Below are 21,713 nucleotides of genomic sequence, written 5' to 3' on the forward strand. Positions count from 1 at the left end.
CTAAAAATCTCACCAATAAAAGGCATTATGAGATTCGGCAAGAAAGGAAAGCTGAGCCCACGTTACATCGGACCATTTGAAATCCTGAAAAGAATCGGAGGTATCGCTTATAGACTTGCCTATCCACCCGAATTGGTAAATGTACATAATGTTTTTCATGTATCTTCACTACGAAAATATCAGCCCGACCCATCTCATATCTTGAAATATGAACCTTTATAGATCAGGAAGGACCTATCCTTCATTGAGCAGCCAATTTTGATATTGGATAGAAGGGTACAAGTGTTGCGCAAGAAGGAGATTTAGTCTGTGTATTATGGCAGTACCATTCAAGAGAAGAGTCGACTTGGGAACGAGAACACGATATCAGAGAAAAATATCCCTATCTTTTTCAGTAATCAGGTACATAAATTTAGAGGACTAAATTTCTTTAAGGGGGGGAGAATGTAACAATCTTTAACTTTCAAAAAAAAAAAAAAAAAAAAAAAAAAAAAACTGTTAATAAGTGATGGTCCATATGAGCATGATAGTCCTTAGGGACCATCACCATTTTCAAAGCTTTTAGTTTGAGTTTGTTTGTTTGTTGATGCCTTGCCACGTCCAGTGGACGTGGGCTTTAAGTGTATAAGAGGTAATATAAACGTTACACCTCGTGTATGAGGTGTAACTTAATAAAATATTATTAAAAGGTGTCGTAAGAGTTTAAATACGAGAGGCGAGGTTTCTCTCTCTCTCTAGCCGAATTTTTATCGGATGCACTCTCACAAAATATTTTAGGTAAGTGACATCGTCTTCCTGAGAAATAGTCTGTTTTTAATAAATAGTGATATTTCTGTCCAGGATCTTTATTTTATAAGTTTTGTGTGTAAGTGACCTTATTGTCTCGAAAAATAATCCATTCTTTTTAAAAATAAAGTGAAATAATTATTTCTACTTATTATCATGAATTTTAGGCGCGATAAATTTTATGCACACGCGACCTCATTATCTTGAAAAATAATCTTTTTTATAAAAATTGTGATATTTTATCTATGTTAGAAATTTTAAATGCTGTAAGTTCTTAGAAAAATAAATTTATTTATTTTTCTTGTCTATTGTTAGAAAATTTTAGATACTGTAAAATTATTAAAAATAAATGTAATATTTCTGCTGTTAATAAAATTGTGAGAATTCTTTCTACTGTTTTTGAATATTTAGACATTGTAAATTTTATGTGCAAATGACTGTCTTATTATTTGAAAACTGCTATGTTTGCATTTGATTATAGCATTGTCTGTGAAATGTTCATTTGTCAATTGATATCCCATAAATTGTGATAATTTCGTATTCTTGAATTTTTATAAGAGTTTTTCTATACATATTAAAATGGCAATTATGCTAGAATGTCTTTACGAACTGCTACCTTTCTAAATTTGAGCCCAAAAGATTTGATTGGTTATTTTTGAAATGTTATTGAAAGTGAATGCTATTAATGGTTTCAGTGAGATTCATATAAATGATTCTAGTGATATGTTGAGTACATGATATTGCTACTTTCGAATGTTTAAAGAGATTTAGAAATAATTTAAGTATGCAAGTGGACTCATCCGGTTCGCCGGTGAGGTATAAGTGGACCTATCCGAGACGCCGGTAGGGATTAAGTGGACTCATCCGGTACGGCTGTGAGGTATAAGTGGACCTACAGGGATTAAGTGGACCTATTTGGGACGCCAATAGGGATTAAGTTGACCCATCAGGACACTGATGGGGTATATAGGTGACCTACTTGGGACGCCAGTAGGGTATTTTGTGAAATCCTTTGGATTATGCACTACCGTTAAAGTGTTATATGCATTTCAATTATTCAGATTATACTTAATTATGCATTTATTGAAAGTGAAACTGTTGATGCATTTCTGTTAATATATCTCCTTTTGGAAAATATTGATATCTTCCAACCATGATTATTTTTAGGATTATGATGATCACTTACTGAGTAGCCAAACTCATCAAACTATGGTAAACATTTTTTCAGGATAACTGCGGATTCATTTTGAGTGCTAGTCAAGATCAACCTTGGAAGATATTGTAAGACCTCGCCACTGTAAATTTGTCCTATCAAGAGTTGTATATATGTTTTGGACTGTCACATCTCAAGAATATCTGTATTGTAAATTCTTGGGGTGTGACAGTCACAATCACTCATACTCATTAGATGGCTTGGGTTAGTCACGAAGACTAAGAATTTTTCTTTTTTAACTTTGAGCCTTTTCGTTGACACTCTTACAAATGCCCAATTTGAAATCCAAGGGATAAGCGTGATTGTGACATCCTGGTACAAAAAATAAAAGAGATTTGTTTTATAACTGCAAGGCTCTAAACAATCAAATTAGGGCGCACATCAAAAATTTCACTAGAAGAGGTTGTTTTGGTGCCCAAATATCCTGAAATTGATAACATCAAGATGCATGGACATCATAAACAAAATAGATTTCAAGTATTGAAAATAGTGCATCTTGTAATACATTTTTGGACATTCAATTTTTAATATTTTCAAGTTTTCATAGATTTGTTTGATATACACTATTTTTTAAACTTAAATTTTATAGTTAGAGATGAAAATATGTTTTAAAGCTATCACAAAAAATTTCAATATTGAAACCACATTTATCCACACTATTTGAAGGTGCGTTTTACTTCGACTGTTAGAGCCTCGACTTTATACAAACCGCAGTGATGAAGAGCTCATCACCCACTATCTCTCTCCAAAGGTCCTCGACTCGAGCTTCACCACGAGCCATGGGATCTTCCTTGTAAGTCCTCTGCGGCTTTACTTGTTCTTTTTTTTCATCTGATTTTGAAGGTCGATTCGATTCGAGAATGGGTTTTTAATTTCGTAGCAGGGAGAGGAAAGATGGAAGGGACAGAGTGGTATTTCTTTTGTGTTAGGGATGGAAAGTACCCAACTAGTTTGTGGAGCAACAGGGACCGAGAAAGAGAGAGCGAGAGGGTATGAATTCGATGCATTCTTGATCAGGTCAGGGTAAGGTGAAGGATTTTTCCTGTGTGTTTTTGGCCGGAATAAGACCCGAAAGTGGGGTGTTTTTCGGATTCTTGATGTGGGTTTTAGGTGCTTTATTTAATAGAAAACTATTTCATGCTAGCTGGACCGCATTTCTACATATGCGGTTAAGAAGTGGGTACTCCATTTAAAAACAATGAAAATTAATGGTCCAAATGTTTTTTTGTTAGAATTATTATCTCTAGTTGTTAAAATTTATTTATTTTTTCATATTCATGATCTCAATGCTAGAAATTACATGTCCTTAAAATTTAAGTCTAAAAATCCTTTTCAAAAATAGATTTATTAAGGGGCCCGTATTTCTACATATGCGGGCTTGGCCGAATAGAAACCAGGTCCTTATTTAATTAGGCGATGTTTGTTTCTCGATTTTATTTTATTTATTTATATTTACTATTGCACTTTTATGGGTTTTATGGCGAAATTTCAAGGAGAATGGCTGGGTTTTGGCCAACAAATGGGCGAAATAGGTTGGTTTACGGAGGTGAGAAAATTGGCTGGTATATCAGAGGTTTTCTTTTCTTGTTTTGGAGTATATGGCGTCGGAAATTTATGTAAGAGAGATAGAGAGAGGGTTGAGCGAGAGATGGCTAGTAAAGAGAGAAAGTGTGTGGGGGGGGGAGAAAGAGAGTGGGTAGAGAGTAAAAGAGGAAAATGACATTTTAATCTCAATTTTTTTTTACTTTTTGAGGGTTAAATACAAGAAGGATGAAGTTTTTAAAAAGCTTAGGCTTCATGAAAACAAAATAAAGCCTCACTTCAAATCTTGATATGAAAAACACTTTCGATAATGAAAATCTCCATGATGGATCTAAAATCCATTTCGAACACCGACAATAAAAGTTGAAACTAAAAAAATATTACAAACTTTGTGAATCTATAAACACTTATTTTTAGGATCAAATGGTCAGTCTAAATAGTTTATTATAATATACATTATTTCTAAATAGTTTATTATAATATACATTATTTTTAGAGCTTCAAATCTTAATTTAGTTTTCAAGACCATAATATTCAGGTCAAATTGATCAATGGAAAAATTTATCAACACAATTTTCAATGAGTTATGAAATAAGGCTTTACTTATTTTGATATGACTCTAGTGTTTGAGTCTCCTAAAAATTACCCTCTCTCTTATCATCAGAAGCAGCCTTACGGTGTTCTCTCTTATAAAAAAAACCCTCAATTCTGGCTCGCGAATTCTCTCTGTATCAAAAAACCAGTGAAAAATGGCTATGATGCCGACCGGTTTTGGGCGAAGGTCCAATGTCTTCGACCCCTTTTCTCTTGACATTTGGGATCCCTTTGAGGCCTTCCTCCCTTCTCCCTTTAACATGTCTCCCCGTTCTCTAATTCCCCATGATCCAACCTCCTCTGCGATCTTGAACCCCAGGTTCGACTGGAAAGAGACTGACAACGCTCATATCATCAAGGCTGATCTCCCCGGTCTCAACAAAGAGGATGTGAAGGTTGAGTTGGAGGAAGGTAGTGTGCTGCGGATAAGCGGAGAGAGAAAAAAAGAGGTGGAAGAGGAGAATGAGAAGTGGCACAGGGTAGAGAGAAGCCACGGCAAGTTCGTGAGGAGGTTCAGGCTCCCTAATAATGCGAAGGTCGACGAAGTGAACGCGACAATGGAGAATGGAGTTCTCACTGTGACTATTCCTAAAGGTGAAGTCCGAAAGCCTGTCGTCAAATCCATTGAGGTTTCAGGCTGCGATTCCTAAGTTTGAGGGCAGAGGTCTCGAGTTTTCATCGCTAAGTTTGTGAGTTTTTTATCCGGATCTGTTTTTGTTGGATGGAAGCTAAAGTTAGGAAGAAGAGAAGGGTTGTGTAGTTGTGTGAAGAGTTGTGTGAGCTCTAATGGAGGTTGTCTAAACAACAATAAAATGTGTAATAAATAATAGCGATCGTACAAACGACACCCATTTTTATTTGGTTGTATTTCTCAGTTTCACTGTTTTAAAAACTTCTCTAGTTATTATTAAGATAATTTATATGTTATTGAGATTGTTCATCTTAAAAATCGAGTTGGATTGGCGGGTTGGCTCCTCGGACCGAGGAATACGTCGGATTGAGAAGATTTAGCATTAAAAAATACAGAATTATTAAAATTAATTAAATTTTATTTTTTAATATTTTTTTTAAAAAAGTAATGGTATTATATTATCATTTTTTATTATTTTATTGAAAATACATAAGTATTGAGATTTATTATATTTAATTTATAATCGAATGAAATTTAAAATACAATTCATTGATTGGATCTTTTAAGACTCAAATTTATAGTGAAAAAGAAGAAGAAGTGTGTTATAGTTTTTTAATTTTTTGATTTAATAAAAAGGTACGATCTTCACAAAGAAATAAGCATAATCTATAATAATTAGTGTGACCACAAATTTATAGTGAAAAAGAAGAAGTGTGTAATAGTTTTTAAATTGCTTGATTTAATAAAGAAAAAAAATAAGGGTACGATCTTCATAAATAAATAACCATAATTTAGAATAATTAGTGTGACGAAAAATATAAATTTATAAATATAAATTTTGAATCATGTTTTAATAAAAATTGAAAAATAAATAAATTCATAATTGTATTGTAGAAAAATTGTTAAAACAATTTTAAAATACATTCTAATGTAGTATAAGCTAGTAATATTTTTTTTCTCAAAATATTTTATAAATTAATATTTTTTTAATGTTTAATAAATTAATATTAATATTTTTTAATATCCTACGAACGAGTACTATTTTGTGCAGAGAAAACTCACAAAAAAAAACTCCAAAATCATACTTTCTATTTTCTAGACCTAATTGCTAAATCATACTTTCTATTTTCTAGACCTAATTGTTAAACCTAACCAAGTTTCTTTTAGCAATTTTTATATAAAATTTAATTTTTCTAACAAATACCCCGAAATCAAATCAAAAGAAAATAAAATGAAGTAAAAAAAAAAAAAGCATGCCCTCCATTATAAAATAGGGAGGGTCTGGCTCCTTGTTTCTGAAAATGTTTCTGAAAAGCTTGCCTCCTTTTGGAGGCTTTTTGTAATTTTTCTTTATTTGTTGCAACGTTATAAATTGATTTTTTTAATTAAAATATTAATAAAGACGTGGGAACCGATTGGGGCGCTGATATTCTTTTTACATAATCGGTGCGGACCACCGGAACCGATAAGGAAGGGACTCGACCAAAATTAAATATATTGCAAGATCCAAAACAACATCACAACCGGCATTTCCGATTCAAATCGCCGAATTTTCAAATATTAATAGCTTCAAACACGTGTTATTCCGGAAAAGCAGCCCTGACGGACTTTAATTTGTCAATTTAATGGAAAATAGTGGTAGGTTTGTATCTCCCTCTCCTGGCACTGCCCTGCTCTACCCCTCGCTTTCCCACGTGTCGCTTACTTCGTACTTCAGCCCCGTGTTCTTGCACCTTTCCGACAGAAAACCTCTCTATCGCGGTTGATCGCTACTGTTTCTTTTACCAATGGACGGTCAATGACTGTCTGTCAAATCTCAACTCTCTACATATTCAGGATGTGCTCCTTACAAAGTAAATTCTCTGTACGTGATTTTTGTCCAGAAACTTCCACCCCCTTCTCCGTCTGTCACCATAAATTCCCTCTCCTCCCCATTGCAAATGGCAGTTTCAAGGATCCACCGTAGATGATCATCTCTGTTCATCAAAAGCAATCCTTCATTTCTGTTTCTTGTGTTCGAATTCTCTCTCTCTCTCTCTTAATATATATATATATATATATATATATATATATCAAGAAAGTAGTGAGAAATGTCTCTGATTCCAAGAGTTTTTGCGCAAAGATTCAATGTTTACGACCCCTTCTCTCTTGATATTTGGGATACACCTTCCTCTTCTTCTTCTCTTATTCCCCATGATTCAGCCGCCTCTTCGTTCTTGCATGGGAGGTTCGACTGAAAACAGACCGACAATGCTCATATCATCAAGGCCGATCTCCCCGGTCTCAACAAAGAGGACGTGAAGGTTGAGTTGGAGGAAGGCAATGTGCTGCGGATAAGCGGAGGGAGAAAGGAGGTGGAAGAGAAGAGTGGCACAGGGTAGAGAGAAGCCCGGTAAAGTTCGTGAGATGGTTCAGGCTCCCTCAAATTGCGAAGGTCAATGATGTGGGCGGCAATGGAGAAAGGAGTTCTCACTGTGACTGTTCCCAAAGTCGAAGCCCAAAAGCCTAACGTCAAATCCATTGAGATTTCAAGCTGAAATTCCTGAGTTTGAGGGGCAGAGGTCTTGAGTTTTCATCGCTAAGTTTCTGAGTTTTTAGCCGTGTCTGTTTTGTCAGATGGAAGGTAAAATTAGGAAAGAAGTGAATGGCCGTGTAGGCGTGTATCAGTTTTCTGTTTCCTGTCGTAATGGAAGTGGGCTTAACGAGTGCAGTTAGTCTCATGTCCTTTCTTCTTAGCTCGGGCCCGTTTTGGGTACATGAAAATCTACAACGTAACAATAGATTACAAGAAAGTAACAATAGATTACAAGGAAAGGTATATTATTATATTTATGGCGTGTTTGGGCGTGTTTGATAAGTGAGAGTTATTAGAAGTGGGAGCTAAATGTCCTAACTTTCATGTTTGATATTATTGTGTGGAAGCTAGAAAGGCAATTTTTTATGGAAATTTTTTTAATGTTAAAATGGGTTCAGCTTTGGAAGAAACGATGGAAGAACAGTTTTCGTAATGTGGGGGAAAGTCTCTTTCATTCTAAAAAAACTCCATGTGTTTAACACACCTTTATATCGTTTGGATATACTTTAATAGTAAAAAAAAAAGAAAAAAAAGAGATTATCTGAGATTACGTTAAATTTATCAAAAAATCACGAAATCCATCAGACGTACGAGTGGTGAAAAATCTATTACGAGGTTGACAAGTAATCTCTAGAAATATTTCGTATGCGTATCTCTGGCCTATCTTTGCTTAAAAAACATTTGTATCATTGGAAATTTTTCATATGCAGTCTCTCTGCTTTATTTCCGCTTAAAAAACATCTCTCTCAAGTATATACTGTATGGTATAATTATTAGGATAAGTAGAAAGTGAAAGTAGAGGATATGAAAAGAGGAATCTAAATTGATTTGAATAGATGTACGAAGACAATTTTCTACTGCAATCATAATAAAAAATTTCTACATTCTTCTCTCCTCAATTTAGTTATAGTCCGTTTGACTAATATAAAAACAAATTTTTTTAATAATTGGTAAGTGAAAGTAAGGGAAAATCTAAATTGATTTCAACAGTTGTAGAAATTGATGAGGGATAATTTTCTATTGCAATCATAATTATAAAATTTTTACATTCTTTTATCTCCAATTTGGGTTGTGGCCCACTATCAGTTTTTGTATAAAAAAAATAATAATAAAAATAATAAAAATAATAATTGATAATCGATGAAAAATTATACCATTATAAAAGGATCACAATTATTTGTAGACGGTTTGGGATGCATCAAAAATTTGAGAATATTTTTTTTAAAAATTTTGAATCTAATGATAAAGATGGAGATTTTTTTTAACAATTTTTTCAACCATTGGATTTGCAAGTTTGAGGGCTAAGATTGATTGCCACCTCGAGTTAAAAGTAAATGGTGTTTTTGTGTGCTTTTCTTATTTGAAAGTCGACAGGCAATAATTTTTTTACAAAAAATAATGGCATTGTATTAGAGTTTTTACTATTTTATTAAAAATATGTAATTTTTGAACTTGTCTCATATCTGATTGTTTACTATCCATTACATTTATTTTGTAGTCGAATAAAATTTTGTAGTTAAATAAAATTTAAAATATAATATCTTACAATAGAATAGATATCTAAGATTCAAATTTGTAGTGAAGAAAGAAGGAAGTGTATAATACTTTTGGACAACTATTTGATTTAGTAGAGGTAAGATAAATATACAACAAACCTCACAAATAAATAAATTTATGGAGTAATAAGTAACATGAAAAAAAATATAGAATTTAAAATATAAATTTACAATCATGTTTTAATAAAAAAAATTTAAAAATAAATAAATTCATACTTACAATGTGAAAAAATCGAGTAAGTAATTTGAAAAGAGATTCTAAAATGGTATGAATTAGTATCTTTTTTTCTCTTAAAATATCTTATAAAATAATATATTGTAAATGTCAATAAACTAGTATTAGTACTGATTTTTTCTTTTTTTTTTTAAATCCTATATGCTGGTTTTTTTTTTTTATAATCTTAATGACCTAATATCTCTCCATTTATCGATTTCTCCTCATTCTCGATTTCTCTCTCATCAACACCAACACGCCCTCTCTTTTCTGTCTTCGATTTGTCTCTCATCAGATGAACAGAATGCTTCGTGATGACGAGGTGTTTAGAACTCCAGATTTTCGCGCAAAAGCTCGTAACACTAGGATCCTTGCAGTTTGCAGCGACTGGCCAACATTCTGCTAAAATTTCGACCGAAATTTAAACCAATAACCTAGCTCTTACTGCTCCGAAATTTCGACGAACACGAGCCTCTTTTGAATGGAGTTTATTCGCTACAAACTCCATTACATGTTTGAGTAGAGAGAAAGGATTAAAAAATAATTATTCCACGTCAAAGAAATTTGATGGCAAACAACGATATAAAGGGGATGGAAAAAGGCTCGGCTGTAGTTGGAAGTTGTGACCTTAAAATATAAAATTATAAATGCATTTTAATAATCCATAAAAAAAATATATTTTAATGTTGAAAAGGCCTCATTTAACCTCAATTATTGGTGGGCCACCACTTAAGTTTTTGTAGACACCCGAATGACCATGAGCATTGTGAATTCAGAAAATACCTTAAATTAGAAAAAAAAAAAAAAAAAACTAAAAGATTTCTAAAAAAATAGAAAAAATCTCAAAAAATTCAAAAAAACCCAAAATTTAGATTTTACCTTGTAAAGTCCCAAAACCCTTAGAAATCTAAAAAAAACTTTATTCAAATCCGACAAAAGGCTAAATAGATCGTTTCTAAAATTTTCATGCTTTTTCTTGAGCCGTAGGAATCTTAGATGTATATCAAAGAACTTTTGGTCTACATATTTTAGCAAGCATAAGGCATCCAAAAAAGAGATGATTGCACAAATCAGAAGAGCAGCCTGATCCAAACATGAAACTCTGAATTTTGGATTTCTAGAGCTAAATATTTATTTTTGTGCTTAATTAAATTTATTTTTTTGGCTTAAATTTATTTTTTATTTTATTTTTAAAAATTAATAGATTTAGTTAAAATTTAGAAGCATTTTTTTTTTAAGTTAAAATACGGATTTAGAGCTGACGATGCGAATGGACCCAATAAAAAATCAGATTTGAATAGATCTATATCATTCTTTGACCCATAATTGAAACGACTCTATTTTCTCTACCTTTGAAATTTAACTAAGTTTTGTAAATATTTGAATCGATCTCAACTCATAGATCAACACAGATCGAAGCATAAACAATTTTTTAATTAAAAAAATTAATAAAAATATAGGAATTCATTATTATCAAAAAAAAAGAGAAAAAAAAGTGGGATTTGGTTGGCGCATCTGAATTATTATTATTTTTTTATAGAATGGGTATAGATTGTCCGAACCGAACAAATAAACCAAATCCCAATCCAAATTCCCATATATTATAGGATCTAAAATAATATCGATGATTCTCATTTCGAATCAGATGATTCTTATTCAGATCGCTAAATTTTCAAGGACTAATTGTCCGTTTATCCGTATAATTTCCAAAAAATAAAAAAAAGCAGAAGGATATCGGCAGTTAATTTGGATATTTAATAAAAAATGGTGGTAGGGATTTATCTGTCTCCTCTCTCGTGTGTGCATTTTGTCAGTTGGCCACGTGCTCCCTCTTTCCGTCCTCCTCTGCCGTGTGCCATGCTCTATCCCTCTCTTGGCCATGTGTCCTCTTGCTTCCTCCTTTCAGCCGCGTGTTCTTCGCCCACTTCCGACGCCGCTCATCTGTGAAAATCAGCCGTAAACAAGAAGTTGGCAAAATCAACCGCCCTGTCCTAAAATGAACGGTGGATGCAAAACAACACAAGCATATAACAGAAAGCATATCTATCGCGGTTGATCGCCACTGTTTGTTTTACCATTGGACGGTCGATCATTGTAAAATCTAAATATTCAGGATGCCCTCCTCTAGAAAATTGCAGTTATATCCGGAATTATCCGGATGTGATTTTTGTCTAGAAACTTCGACGCCGTTTTCTCTCACTATAAATTCCCACTCCTCCCATTTGCATAGAGCGGTTTAAGCAGCATACAAATCTTTGTCCTGTAAAAGAGAATTCAATTCTGGTTATTGAAGTCTCGGTGTATCAGAAAACTAGTGAAAAATGGCTTTGATCCCAACCGGTTTTGGGCGAAGGTCCCATATCTTCGACCCTTTCTCTCTTGACATTTGGGATCCCTTTGAGGGCTTCTTCCCTTCGCCCCTGAGCACCGCTTCACCTTCTTCTCTTATTCCCCAGGACCCAGCGACCTCGGCGATCTTGAACGCCAGGTTCGACTGGAAAGAGACAGACAACGCTCATATCATCAAGGCCGATCTCCCCGGTCTCACCAAAGAGGAGGTGAAAGTTGAGCTGGTGGATGGCAGAGTGCTGCAGATAAGCGGAGAGAGAAAGAAGGAGGTGGAAGAGAAGACCGATAGGTGGCACAGGGTAGAGAGAAGCCTGGGCAGGTTCTTGAGGAAGTTCAGGCTCCCTGAAAATGGGAAGGTCGACGAAGTGAAGGCGACAATGGAGAATGGAGTTCTCACTGTGACTGTTCCCAAAGTTGAAGCCACAAAGACTGATGTGAAATCCATCGAGATTTCAGGTTGAGTTTCCGAGTTCTCTGTTATGGAGGGCTTGGGATCCGGGAAAAACGAAGGTTTTTTTTACTTGTTGACCATGTGTATAGAGCTGTGGATGTTGTATCTATCTGTGAAGTGAACATGTGGATATGTGGCGTGTGGTTTCTTCTGTGTTTCAGAAATGTAATGGTATATCTGTTTTGGAGAAGTGAATGTGTGGCGTGTGCTTCGGAGTTGTATGGTTGTTATGATATATGAGTTTTAAGTGTGATAGATAATGTGGAATTTTACTATTTTGTTGATTTGATGCAGTTGATGCGAATTGTTAGTGGAAAAGATTGTGTTTTCGATACTGATGGAGATAAAAATCTGGTTGCTACAAATATTTAATCTCTTTAAAACATGGTTAAATTGTTGGGTGGTATTCGTAGGTAAATTTCATACTAGTGTGACAGATGATTTGTGAACTTGTTGAAAACATTTGGTTGATGTCTGAATTTATGGGAAGTATTGGAGTTCTCTCTCCCACGAGAGGAGTGCGATTGCATAATTTTTCAAAATGTATCTATGGGAGGAGCTATATTTACTAGCAATCACATAATTTTTCAAAATGTATGAATGAGAACGGATCACCTCTTGTGTCCGCGAGTCAGCTGATGCCATGGCCTGAGCTTTTTATGCATCGGAAGGCAATTATTGAAAGTCTTACAGATTACAAAAGCGCCATCAACAATCTAAATTATTGAAAATCTATAGATTACAAAAGCGCCCACGACAATCTAAATACCTCGTCCAATTTGCATAGTTTTTTTTATGTCCTCGTAATCTAAATCCCTCGAGTTGCATGGTTTTTTTCTGTACTGCTCTTGTTTACAGAATCTAAGGTCTACAGAATTTCAGAAATGGTGTCATTTTTCTGTGTTGCAGTCTTAATTGTCGATGAATGACGGTGGATCGATGTGTAGGAAGCTTTTCAAGATCGAGGAGGTGCAAGCGTAGTATTACGAAAGGGGCCGTGAAAGTACATTTTGTTTTTGGTTGAAAGTAGTTGAAACGGTTGATATGTTAGCTTTTTTCTGGTTTGTTTCAAAACAACGTTGTATATGCTAGTTTATTTTAGCAGTGTGGTCGTTTTAGACCATAACCAGTTCTCTCCCTCTTTTAGAACCACCCCTCATGTACATCGTGCCACGTTTTATTTCAAGTGGCTTGGCCCGGTTTAAGGGCTGCCATTTGTACCATCTTCTTGCACCAACCTTACACCTCACTAAAGATGATAATAAAATAATATTTTTGAAAAGATTTTATGAGCAGGAAGTTGGGTTTTACTCTCTTTTATCTTGTGAAATACATTCCTTGTTCTCAAGGGAGACTCTTGGTTCAAGGGAAAGTTTTATGACTTTAATCTGACCTTTTTTAATCCGTAACCACTCCCTTTTACCTCTCTGCTTTTTACGCTACTCGGGGTGCCAATGGACCCGACAGGACTCAGGACGACGGGTAGACCCAACCTTGGGTCCCGGTAGGAGTTAAAATTGTGGATCTGAAAGGTTGGGTCTGCACTAAAATCTTGACTTAAATACTATTATGGACCTGGATCTGATCCGGACCCAATCCAAATATAAATATTGCCTATGTTGGTTTTTTTTTGCTTTTTTTTTTGGAAAGGTTTTAGTTATTGTATAAAACAGTAAGGATTGCACAATATTGCCAATAATATAATTACATAATGGTGCTATCACCGCGTCCTCCGCCCCATTCCCACTTACTCATTAAAAAACTGTTAATTATTGGCCCCATTCCCACTTACTCATTAAAAAACTGTTAATTATTGGCCCCATTCCCACTTGCGCATTCGAAAACTGATATGCATTAAAAAACTGTTAATTATTGGTATCGAATCCCACTTACGCATTCCAAAACTGCTATGCATTAAAAAATTGTTTAATTATTGATAGGGGTTTGTATTCCGCACTTTGTCTACCCAAAAAATAAATAAAGAAAAAAACCTTATAGTCATAAGGTGGCAATGGACTCGATCGGGCCTCAGACCTAACCAATAGGCCCGACCTCAGGTCCAGGTATCAATCCAAATTTTAGACTCAGATATGTCGGTTCTGAGTTTAAAACTTGGATCCAAATACTATTCAAAGTTTGTATATGGGTTCAATCAAACCGGACTTGGGCCCAACCCGTTGCTACCCTTACCTGTTACAAACTTTTAATTCGAGTCAATGGGGAGTAGCAAAGCAAGAGTGAGAGAGAGAATATTTTACTTTTAACTTTTCAGGAAGATACTACAAAACGTCTATAAATGAAAATGTATAGTGATTTTACTTACTTTTATCACCATCCAAAATTCATCACACAGTCACTATTGTTCGGTAATGTTTCATTTTTCATTTATTTCTACAAATCAGAATGACCTAAAATTTAGAGCGTATATTCATAAAAAATAAGCGAATCTACGAAAAATATAAAAAAAAATATTTTACATGAAAAAAATTGATCAAAATACCTTCGAAAAATTTGGGAGGTATTTTGGTCAATTTGTTTATATATATATATATATATATTAGGTGTGCTTCACTAAGATGTTCACATGTTCTAAATTTTAGATCATTCCGATTTGTAGAAAAAAATATAAAAAACTAAACATTACCAGACAATCGTGACTGTACAATGAACTTTGGACGCTGATGAAGGTAGACAAAATCACTGTTCATTTTCGCCTATAAGCGTTGGGAAGAGTTTTCCAACTTTTCATGAGAGTTTTCCAACTTTTCATGTAACAATTACTATTACAGTTGTCATTTATTTTACAACCCGGTTTCTATGCGGCCAAGCCCTGATATGTAGAAATGTGGGCTTAGTAATAAATTATTTTTGAGATGAATTTTTGGATTTAATTTTTGAAGACAAGTAATCTCTAACATGGAGATCGTGAATGTGAAAAAATAAGTAAATTTTTAAAACTAGAAATAGCATTTCTAATAAGAAAATATTTGAACAAATAGTTTCCATTGTTTTTTGAGGGAACACCTGCTTGTATCCATCTTTAAGATGGATGCTTTACATTTTTTGGAATGCTGCAATCATGTCCTGTTTGCATCCATCTTTAAGATAGATGCTTTACACTTTTTGGAATGCACATGCAATCATGTCCAGCCCGCATGAAACGATTTTCATTTATTTATTGTGGTAGACATCTGTGCTCACTGGTAATTACTTGGTTGTCTATGACAGTTACATACATGTTGATGTTGTTCCCAATCACAGTAACTTATCGACGAAAATTCACAAAGAGAAGTATATTATGATTCCAATCAATGTTTAATGGTTTTATACTGATTGGGATAACATATCAATTTTATAAATTGTGGTTCTGTACGGGTTTCATGAGTGTGCAATTTTGAGATTCAGAAATCGTATTCTGATCTGGTTATATATTGGGTGTGTACCCATCTTGACCCGTTTGCACTTTAGAATTTTACCAAAACATGGGTGTAACACTTTGAAGAAAGCGAAAACTTCTCGTGCCTCTAGATCCCGGAGTACTATGCGTTAAGACTATTAAATTAGACATCGGTCAAAATAATGTATAGCCAAAGCCAGTGATTTAAAAAACGGATCAATGACCCCGATTGGGTACCCAAAAAACGCTCTAGATCACCATCTTATTGTATGGAAAAAGCAATGAACTAGTAAAACACAGATAAAGCAGTGAACCGGCAATGTCCGGATTAGCGAATAGGGGTCCGGATTGCCATTTTACCATAGAGTCATTGTTTAACTATACAGAATTGCCGATTCCCTACTAGATTCAACCGTTTTCCCATATATACACAGAACCAGAATAAGGCAATCGATTCTAGATCAGAATGAGCGATTTCGTCTCAACTCTACGATTTTTAAATCCCGAGTAGATTACATAACAAATTTGGCTCGAAGCACGTAACTACATTCAAACTGCATAATGGTGTTTAATCCATGATTTGATCGATCAATACGCTCAAGAATTGATCCAGTGTTGGTCAAAATAGACCTCTATGGTCATAACACATGTACTCAAGCAGACGACACTACCAATTGAAAGATGATCAAAATGATTTTGCCCATGTTTAGATTTGAGTTGGTGGTAAAAGATTGTCAATTTGAATCAAGATAAAAGATTTATATATAAAATAAAATAAAGGGTGGAAGAAAAAAGCAGCAAAAAATCAAGTTGAGCAATAATATACATTTTTTTGTTAACTTAAATCTAATCAACAGGGCATCTGAAGGTGCCTTGGGATTGATAGTTTTCTAAGAAACTCGAAGTTCAAAAAAGTATATAGAGGGACCATTTATTTTTAATATAAAGAGGATATAATTACTTTTGTTTGTCAAATTTCGAACTAGGAGATTGTAAAAGTGTCATTGATTCGATTTAAAATTAAATAAAAAAAATAAAAAATAAAAAATAAAAAATAAAAAATAAAAAATAAAAAATAAAAATTTTGTGACACATCTTAAGTCATTCAATTTGACATTTAATGACTCAAAATAATTGTTACTTCCTTGTACAAAAGTTAAATGGTGTCATATTATACAATTCCATTAGCAAATTCCTTAAAAAGGTATGTATTTGGCTCGTTGAATGTGTATATTTTTCTTTAAATTTTGGTTAAATGGTTAGACTTATATTTTGAGCCAATAGAGTTTTGGTAACCCCTTCACAATATCTATAGAACAAATGGGGTGTCATTCAATGTATTTTTTGGCCTTGTTTTATACCGGTCGAAAATAATGATCTACATGGGAAAATTACGTGAGAAAGAAAAACTTGTGAGAAAAATTCACATATAAAGTATACTATAAGTTATCATATTCTCTGAGGCGCCGTAAACCCTCACTAATGAGTTTCAGGACCTTAAATTTGGGTATATCATCACTTCGACCCATAGATAAATCTCAATAAAAAAAAAAGGAAAAAAAAGTCATCTAGGTTGACGTCTTAAATTATAGAATTAAAATTAAGGTTCACCTTAAAATTTCATTGAAAAAGGTTAAACATTGGGGAACTATCTTATTGATCATGCCGTCATTGAGATGTATGAATATGAAAAAAAAAAAAAAAGTTTCAAATCCAACAAATAATACATTTTGCAGCACTTTATTTGGATCGTATGTTTTTAAGGTTTTTCATGTGCTTATAGATGTGTTTGATTTGATCCATATTTGGAGTTTAAACTCTTAATTAGCGATAAAAATAGATTCTCATACTATCTTATAACAAAGTTTGGAGTTGCACTTTACATTGATTTTTCAGGGTCGCAACCTTATGCAAACCTTAGCCATTAAAAAATTACCTCAGTTCACCCTTTATGCAATTGAAAAAAAATAACGTTTCAAGTTTGAATAGAAACTGCAGCAATTTTAAGACGGTAAGATCTAAGTGTTAAAAAACTCAAATTTCAGTTTTTTCATGAGACCAATCATCTAGTGATAGTGATTCCCAACATTTCAAATTAGATGAAATCCTTCTAAGTAGGTCTTTTGGTTGGGAGTAAATATAATCCTAGTATAATTCATAAATTATTTAGAAAAGGAAAAATATTACATAGAGTTGAGGCTCTAAACAATCAAATTAAAGCTCATCTTAAAAATTTGACTTCAAGAGGTTGTTTCGATGCCCAAATATCCTCAAATTAATCATCTCGACATCAAGATGATGGACATGAGAAAAAAATGGATTTCAAGTTTCGCAAATAGTACTTCTTGTAAAGTATCTTTGGACTATTAATTTTCAAGATTTTCATAGGTTTGCTCGATCTACACTATTTTTGAAGCTTTAAATTTTATAATTAAAGATGAAAATATATTTTAAGGCTATCACAATGATTTCCAGTATTGAAACCACATTTTTGGATACTATTTGAAGGTATGCTTTATTTTGATTGTTCAGAGCCTCGGCTCTATAAAAACCGCACCCTTTAAGAAATACTACAAATGTAAATTTCCATAGACTAAAAGGCGAATGAAAGTAAATCATCGAATTACTCACCTTTCAATTGAACCATGATTCCGGAGTGCAAGGGCAAGTGTTGTCAAATCCTTCTGTTTTCTTCACCTTTTGATCAAAATAATGTATGTGATCCGCAATCTAAATCATCTGTACACCGTAGTCGTATACGTAACTGTGGTTGGGCCCACAACATTACGGTATTTTGTCCCAACTCTACTGTGGCCTTTATTTATTGGACGCTTTGATATCGAATCTCTACCATCGATTTCAATTGATGAGATGAATCCACGAGGCGACACTTGGCACTCCTTGATTGACTGCAAACATCATGTAATAGCTGGGTGGCGCCACCGCCCCGTTGGGCGGAGCCGTACAAGAGATTGTGTAGGTGTAGCCGCCGGATTCCGCCGAAATTGCGCCGGAAATTGAGGGGTGGGCGCTGGAGACCGAAAGCTTGACGAGGCGTTGGCCTTGTGAGAAAGAGTGAGTTGCGAATGGTGCGCTCGCAAAGTTGATTTCAACGACTTCGACAACGGGTAACGGTACCTTTATTTGGACTTCGAATTGCTCGCTGTAACGGATAACGGACGGTGTTTTGGAGATAACGGGACGGAGATTTTGGCGATCGGGAGAGAGATATTCAGGGGAGAAAGCCTCGATCCTTAGCTCCGTTGGAAAGTCGCCTTTGAAACTGTAGAAGTACATTTTTTAAAAAAAAATTATTCATTTAATGATAAGGTTTTTAATATAACTGCTCTTATTAAAATTAGTGCTTACGAAACCATAAAATCAAAACAAAAAAGAAAATCGTAGCTTCGTCACCCCTATAACTAGTAAACGAAGACTCAAAATCTTTAATGCATTTAAAAGACATTCCATATTTTAGGATATGGTTTAGAGTTTTTTAAGTTGGTCTTCTTCCCATTTTACTCGATTGAAAGGTTCAATTTCAAGATCCAAATTTCAAACCACCCAATTACGTGCGGGGTCGAATGTTGAACTTTTGGAACCACTTCATATACCGCACGAGAAGTGTGGAAGGAGGTTTAGGAATTGGACGAGCGTACGGCAGTTCACATCGAACAACATTACATCTCAAGTTTGATTGACTACTCAATGTTGGATATTCGAACCACCCAAACACTTTATTTTATTTTTTTAAGCGTGGTGCTAAATTCCAACCTTTGGATGGATTATAATTCGAAAAAAGTTGAACCTTAAAAAAAGAGCAAAATGGTGAACAAAAATCAAAGTTTTGAGCTTGAGTTTTGTTATAGAAAAATAGCTAATACACTGGTGCAACATACAAATAAAATAAGAATATGTATAGTTGTGGTCCCCTACTAAAATACGATAACTTTTTTATGATTATATATAAAAATTAAAAAGCATTAGTCATCCCCTCCTAAATTATTTGTGACTTTTTGTGGGGCTGGCCGGCACAGCTAGTGGCAAGTTTGTTTGTAGTGATAGTGATGCAAAAGTTGTTCATCAAATTAGAGAAACAACTAAGTATTGTAGTCATTACTAACAAGGTTTATGTGTAATTAATAGAATTATTACTCTATAATGCACGATTTTATTGGTGCAGTCAACATTTCCTACTTTAAAACCTTTTTTGCGTTAAGAACAAAGTCAAAAGAAGCTTCAAAAGGAGGAACCAACCTGTAAAAGTAATTAGGGTTACTGCCTGCTGTCAAAATGCGGCCATCGGGCAACAAAACCGCAGTCGAATGGTACATTCTGGGCACGGTTGCCGGATTAAGTGTCATAAACCGTAATCCGGCGTCCATTTCTGGCCGATATAGAACCGGGTTTAGACAAGGGCTGGAAGCCAGGTTAAATCCCTGAGACCCCGCTTGTGCACCATTGATTATCAATAAATGTCCCGTGGGCAGCATCACCATGTCCCCCATTATCCTGACAAATGGCATCTCCTCCATTTGCCATGTGGCCGCGAGGTCTGTGGCCACGATTCTCCCGCAGCTCCCATTGGCCGGTGCATCGGTAGATTGCTGTATAAATGCACCGTATGTTGCTCCACCGCAAACTACAATCTCGGCCGTCGAATGTTCGTTATCCGGCGTCAAGGCGAGCATCGCCGATGATCCGGCAGACGGGTAGTTCCTGGGCCCTCCCTGTAGTTCCGGGTACACGTGTACAACCCGATTCAAATTATAATCGTAGAGGATAGATTTGGTATTTGCGAAAATGAAGAGGCGACCATTGGGGAGAAGATGAACATAAGGGTAAAGATTGTCCATCTGAGCGTCCTCTGCTTCCAAGAGGAAGGGCAGTTCTGTAATTGTCCCCATGTTAGGAGGGTAAAACTCCACGGTGTGGGTCCCGCGACCTCCGACGATGATGACATGGCCCTCAGGCAAAATCTGGTTCGTCGAATACCACCGTCCAACGGCCAGATCATAATCCGGAGTTTCCATCCAATCACAGTAACTTCCCGACGAACACGGCTCAAAGAGCCTGACCTTACGGTTGCCATCGAGGTCGCCTCCGGTTTGGAGGAGAGTCCCGTTCGGTAAAAACCCACCCGATGAGCACCACGTGTCAGTCAGGATTTTCAACGGCCGGATTTGATTGCTGGCAGGGTCGAAGATTGCAGAGTGAGCATAGCAATCGAGCTTCAGTGTTGCGTCCCTCGGATCGTAGCGACAGTTGCCGCGAGGCAGCTTGAGCTTAGTGGGCCCGATGTTGGTGCGGTCGAGAAGCACTACAGTCCCGAATCGGGTGACCGCAGTATGCATCGACGAGATCCCGGCATTCTGTAGGAGCAATTCCCATTTTCCGGGCAGGTCACCGTTGGAGGTGAAGATGAAGCTGGAGATTACTGAGAAGAGGAAGAGGGTTATGGAGGCCATGGCCTTTTTAATTTGCGTCTTTTAACATGGATCGAGGGAAGAGGATAAATAGTGGCCTCTACCTTTAAAGTCTGGTGTGGGCCCCACAGAGTAGGAGCGCTGAGAACAGTTGGCATAAACAGTGAACGCCAAATCAGTTTCCGAGAAAGAAAAGAGGTGAAGATCGTGGTCTTTTCGGTGGGGGAGAAGAGCAGCTCGGCTCGCCTCATGGCTCGGATTACACGCGGAGCTAGGAAAATTAACAGGGGTGGCAATGGGAAGGGTGGCCCAGGCCCCCCGGCTCGGTCAGCCAGCCCTAAAAGTAAGTTTGGGCTTCGGTAGGCTGGGCTGGGCTGGGCTGGGCTGGGCTAGGCCAAGGCCGAGGCCGAGCCAGGCTAGGTCAAGAGTTAGCGTAGCTAGGCCCAGGCTGCCTGTTGCCAGCTTTAGAAAGTTAGGTTGGGAAGATTGAACTCGCCCTAGCCTGATTTGTTCCGTAAAGGATAGAGCAAAGCCCAGATAAGCCTTCCCAGGCCTTGGGCCTATATAGGAAAAGTAGGGGTTAGGTTGAGCTAAATAAAATTAAATAAAAATAAAATAGAAAAGATAAAGAAATAAGAGTCGTGCTGGGATAAATTGGGCCAACCCTGTCTTGGCCCAGCCCAAGTCTTACCCATCTTGGCCCTCGCCCTGCCCTGGCGCAGACCCACTTGGTCCATTACCAGCCCTATGGAAGAAGATAGGGATGTTTTGGTCGTCGGATTTGATGGATGGGGATGTTGTTTGGAGAATCTGAGCCGTGCAATGGTGCTCAACTGCTGTGGGTCACTATTGACGTTGGTGCGTGGAGTTAGTGGTGAAAACATGCAGCGTTGGGAGAAAGTTCACAAAAGTCAGTAAAGAGTAAAGAGCGGCAGGTCAATTTTAAAATGTTACCGTTACCACCATAAAAAAATGTGCT

The 21,713-nt window shown here is 35.8% G+C and overlaps 3 protein-coding genes and 1 pseudogene across 3 annotated transcripts; 3 read left to right on the plus strand and 1 right to left on the minus strand.

Moving 5' to 3' along the window:
• Nucleotides 1-4,290: 4,290 nt before the first annotated feature.
• LOC18440220 (16.9 kDa class I heat shock protein 2) lies at nt 4,291-4,959 on the plus strand. The gene has a single exon (XM_006850372.2). It carries the CDS (start codon nt 4,291-4,293, stop codon nt 4,783-4,785), a length of 495 nt encoding a protein of 164 aa, XP_006850435.1. The 3' UTR covers nt 4,786-4,959.
• Nucleotides 4,960-6,689: 1,730 nt separating this feature from the next.
• Nucleotides 6,690-7,574, plus strand: LOC105421108 (17.8 kDa class I heat shock protein-like; annotated as a pseudogene).
• A 3,770-nt stretch (nt 7,575-11,344) lies between these two features.
• Nucleotides 11,345-12,166, plus strand: LOC18440221 (17.8 kDa class I heat shock protein). Its single transcript, XM_006850373.4, has one exon. The coding sequence runs from the start codon at nt 11,433-11,435 to the stop codon at nt 11,919-11,921; it is 489 nt and encodes a 162-aa protein (XP_006850436.1). The 5' UTR covers nt 11,345-11,432; the 3' UTR covers nt 11,922-12,166.
• Nucleotides 12,167-17,796: 5,630 nt separating this feature from the next.
• LOC18440222 (glyoxal oxidase-related protein) lies at nt 17,797-21,713 on the minus strand. Its single transcript, XM_006850374.4, has 2 exons — nt 19,566-21,713; nt 17,797-18,591 (listed from the first exon to the last, which is right to left on the minus strand). Exons 1-2 carry the CDS (start codon nt 20,774-20,776, stop codon nt 18,168-18,170), a joined length of 1,635 nt encoding a protein of 544 aa, XP_006850437.2. The 5' UTR covers nt 20,777-21,713; the 3' UTR covers nt 17,797-18,167.

The sequence above is a fragment of the Amborella trichopoda genome, chromosome 8 (assembly GCF_054954075.1).
Source record: "Amborella trichopoda isolate Santa Cruz 75 chromosome 8, AtrichopodaSantaCruz75HAP2 v2.0, whole genome shotgun sequence".
Taxonomy (NCBI): Eukaryota; Viridiplantae; Streptophyta; class Magnoliopsida; order Amborellales; family Amborellaceae; genus Amborella; species Amborella trichopoda.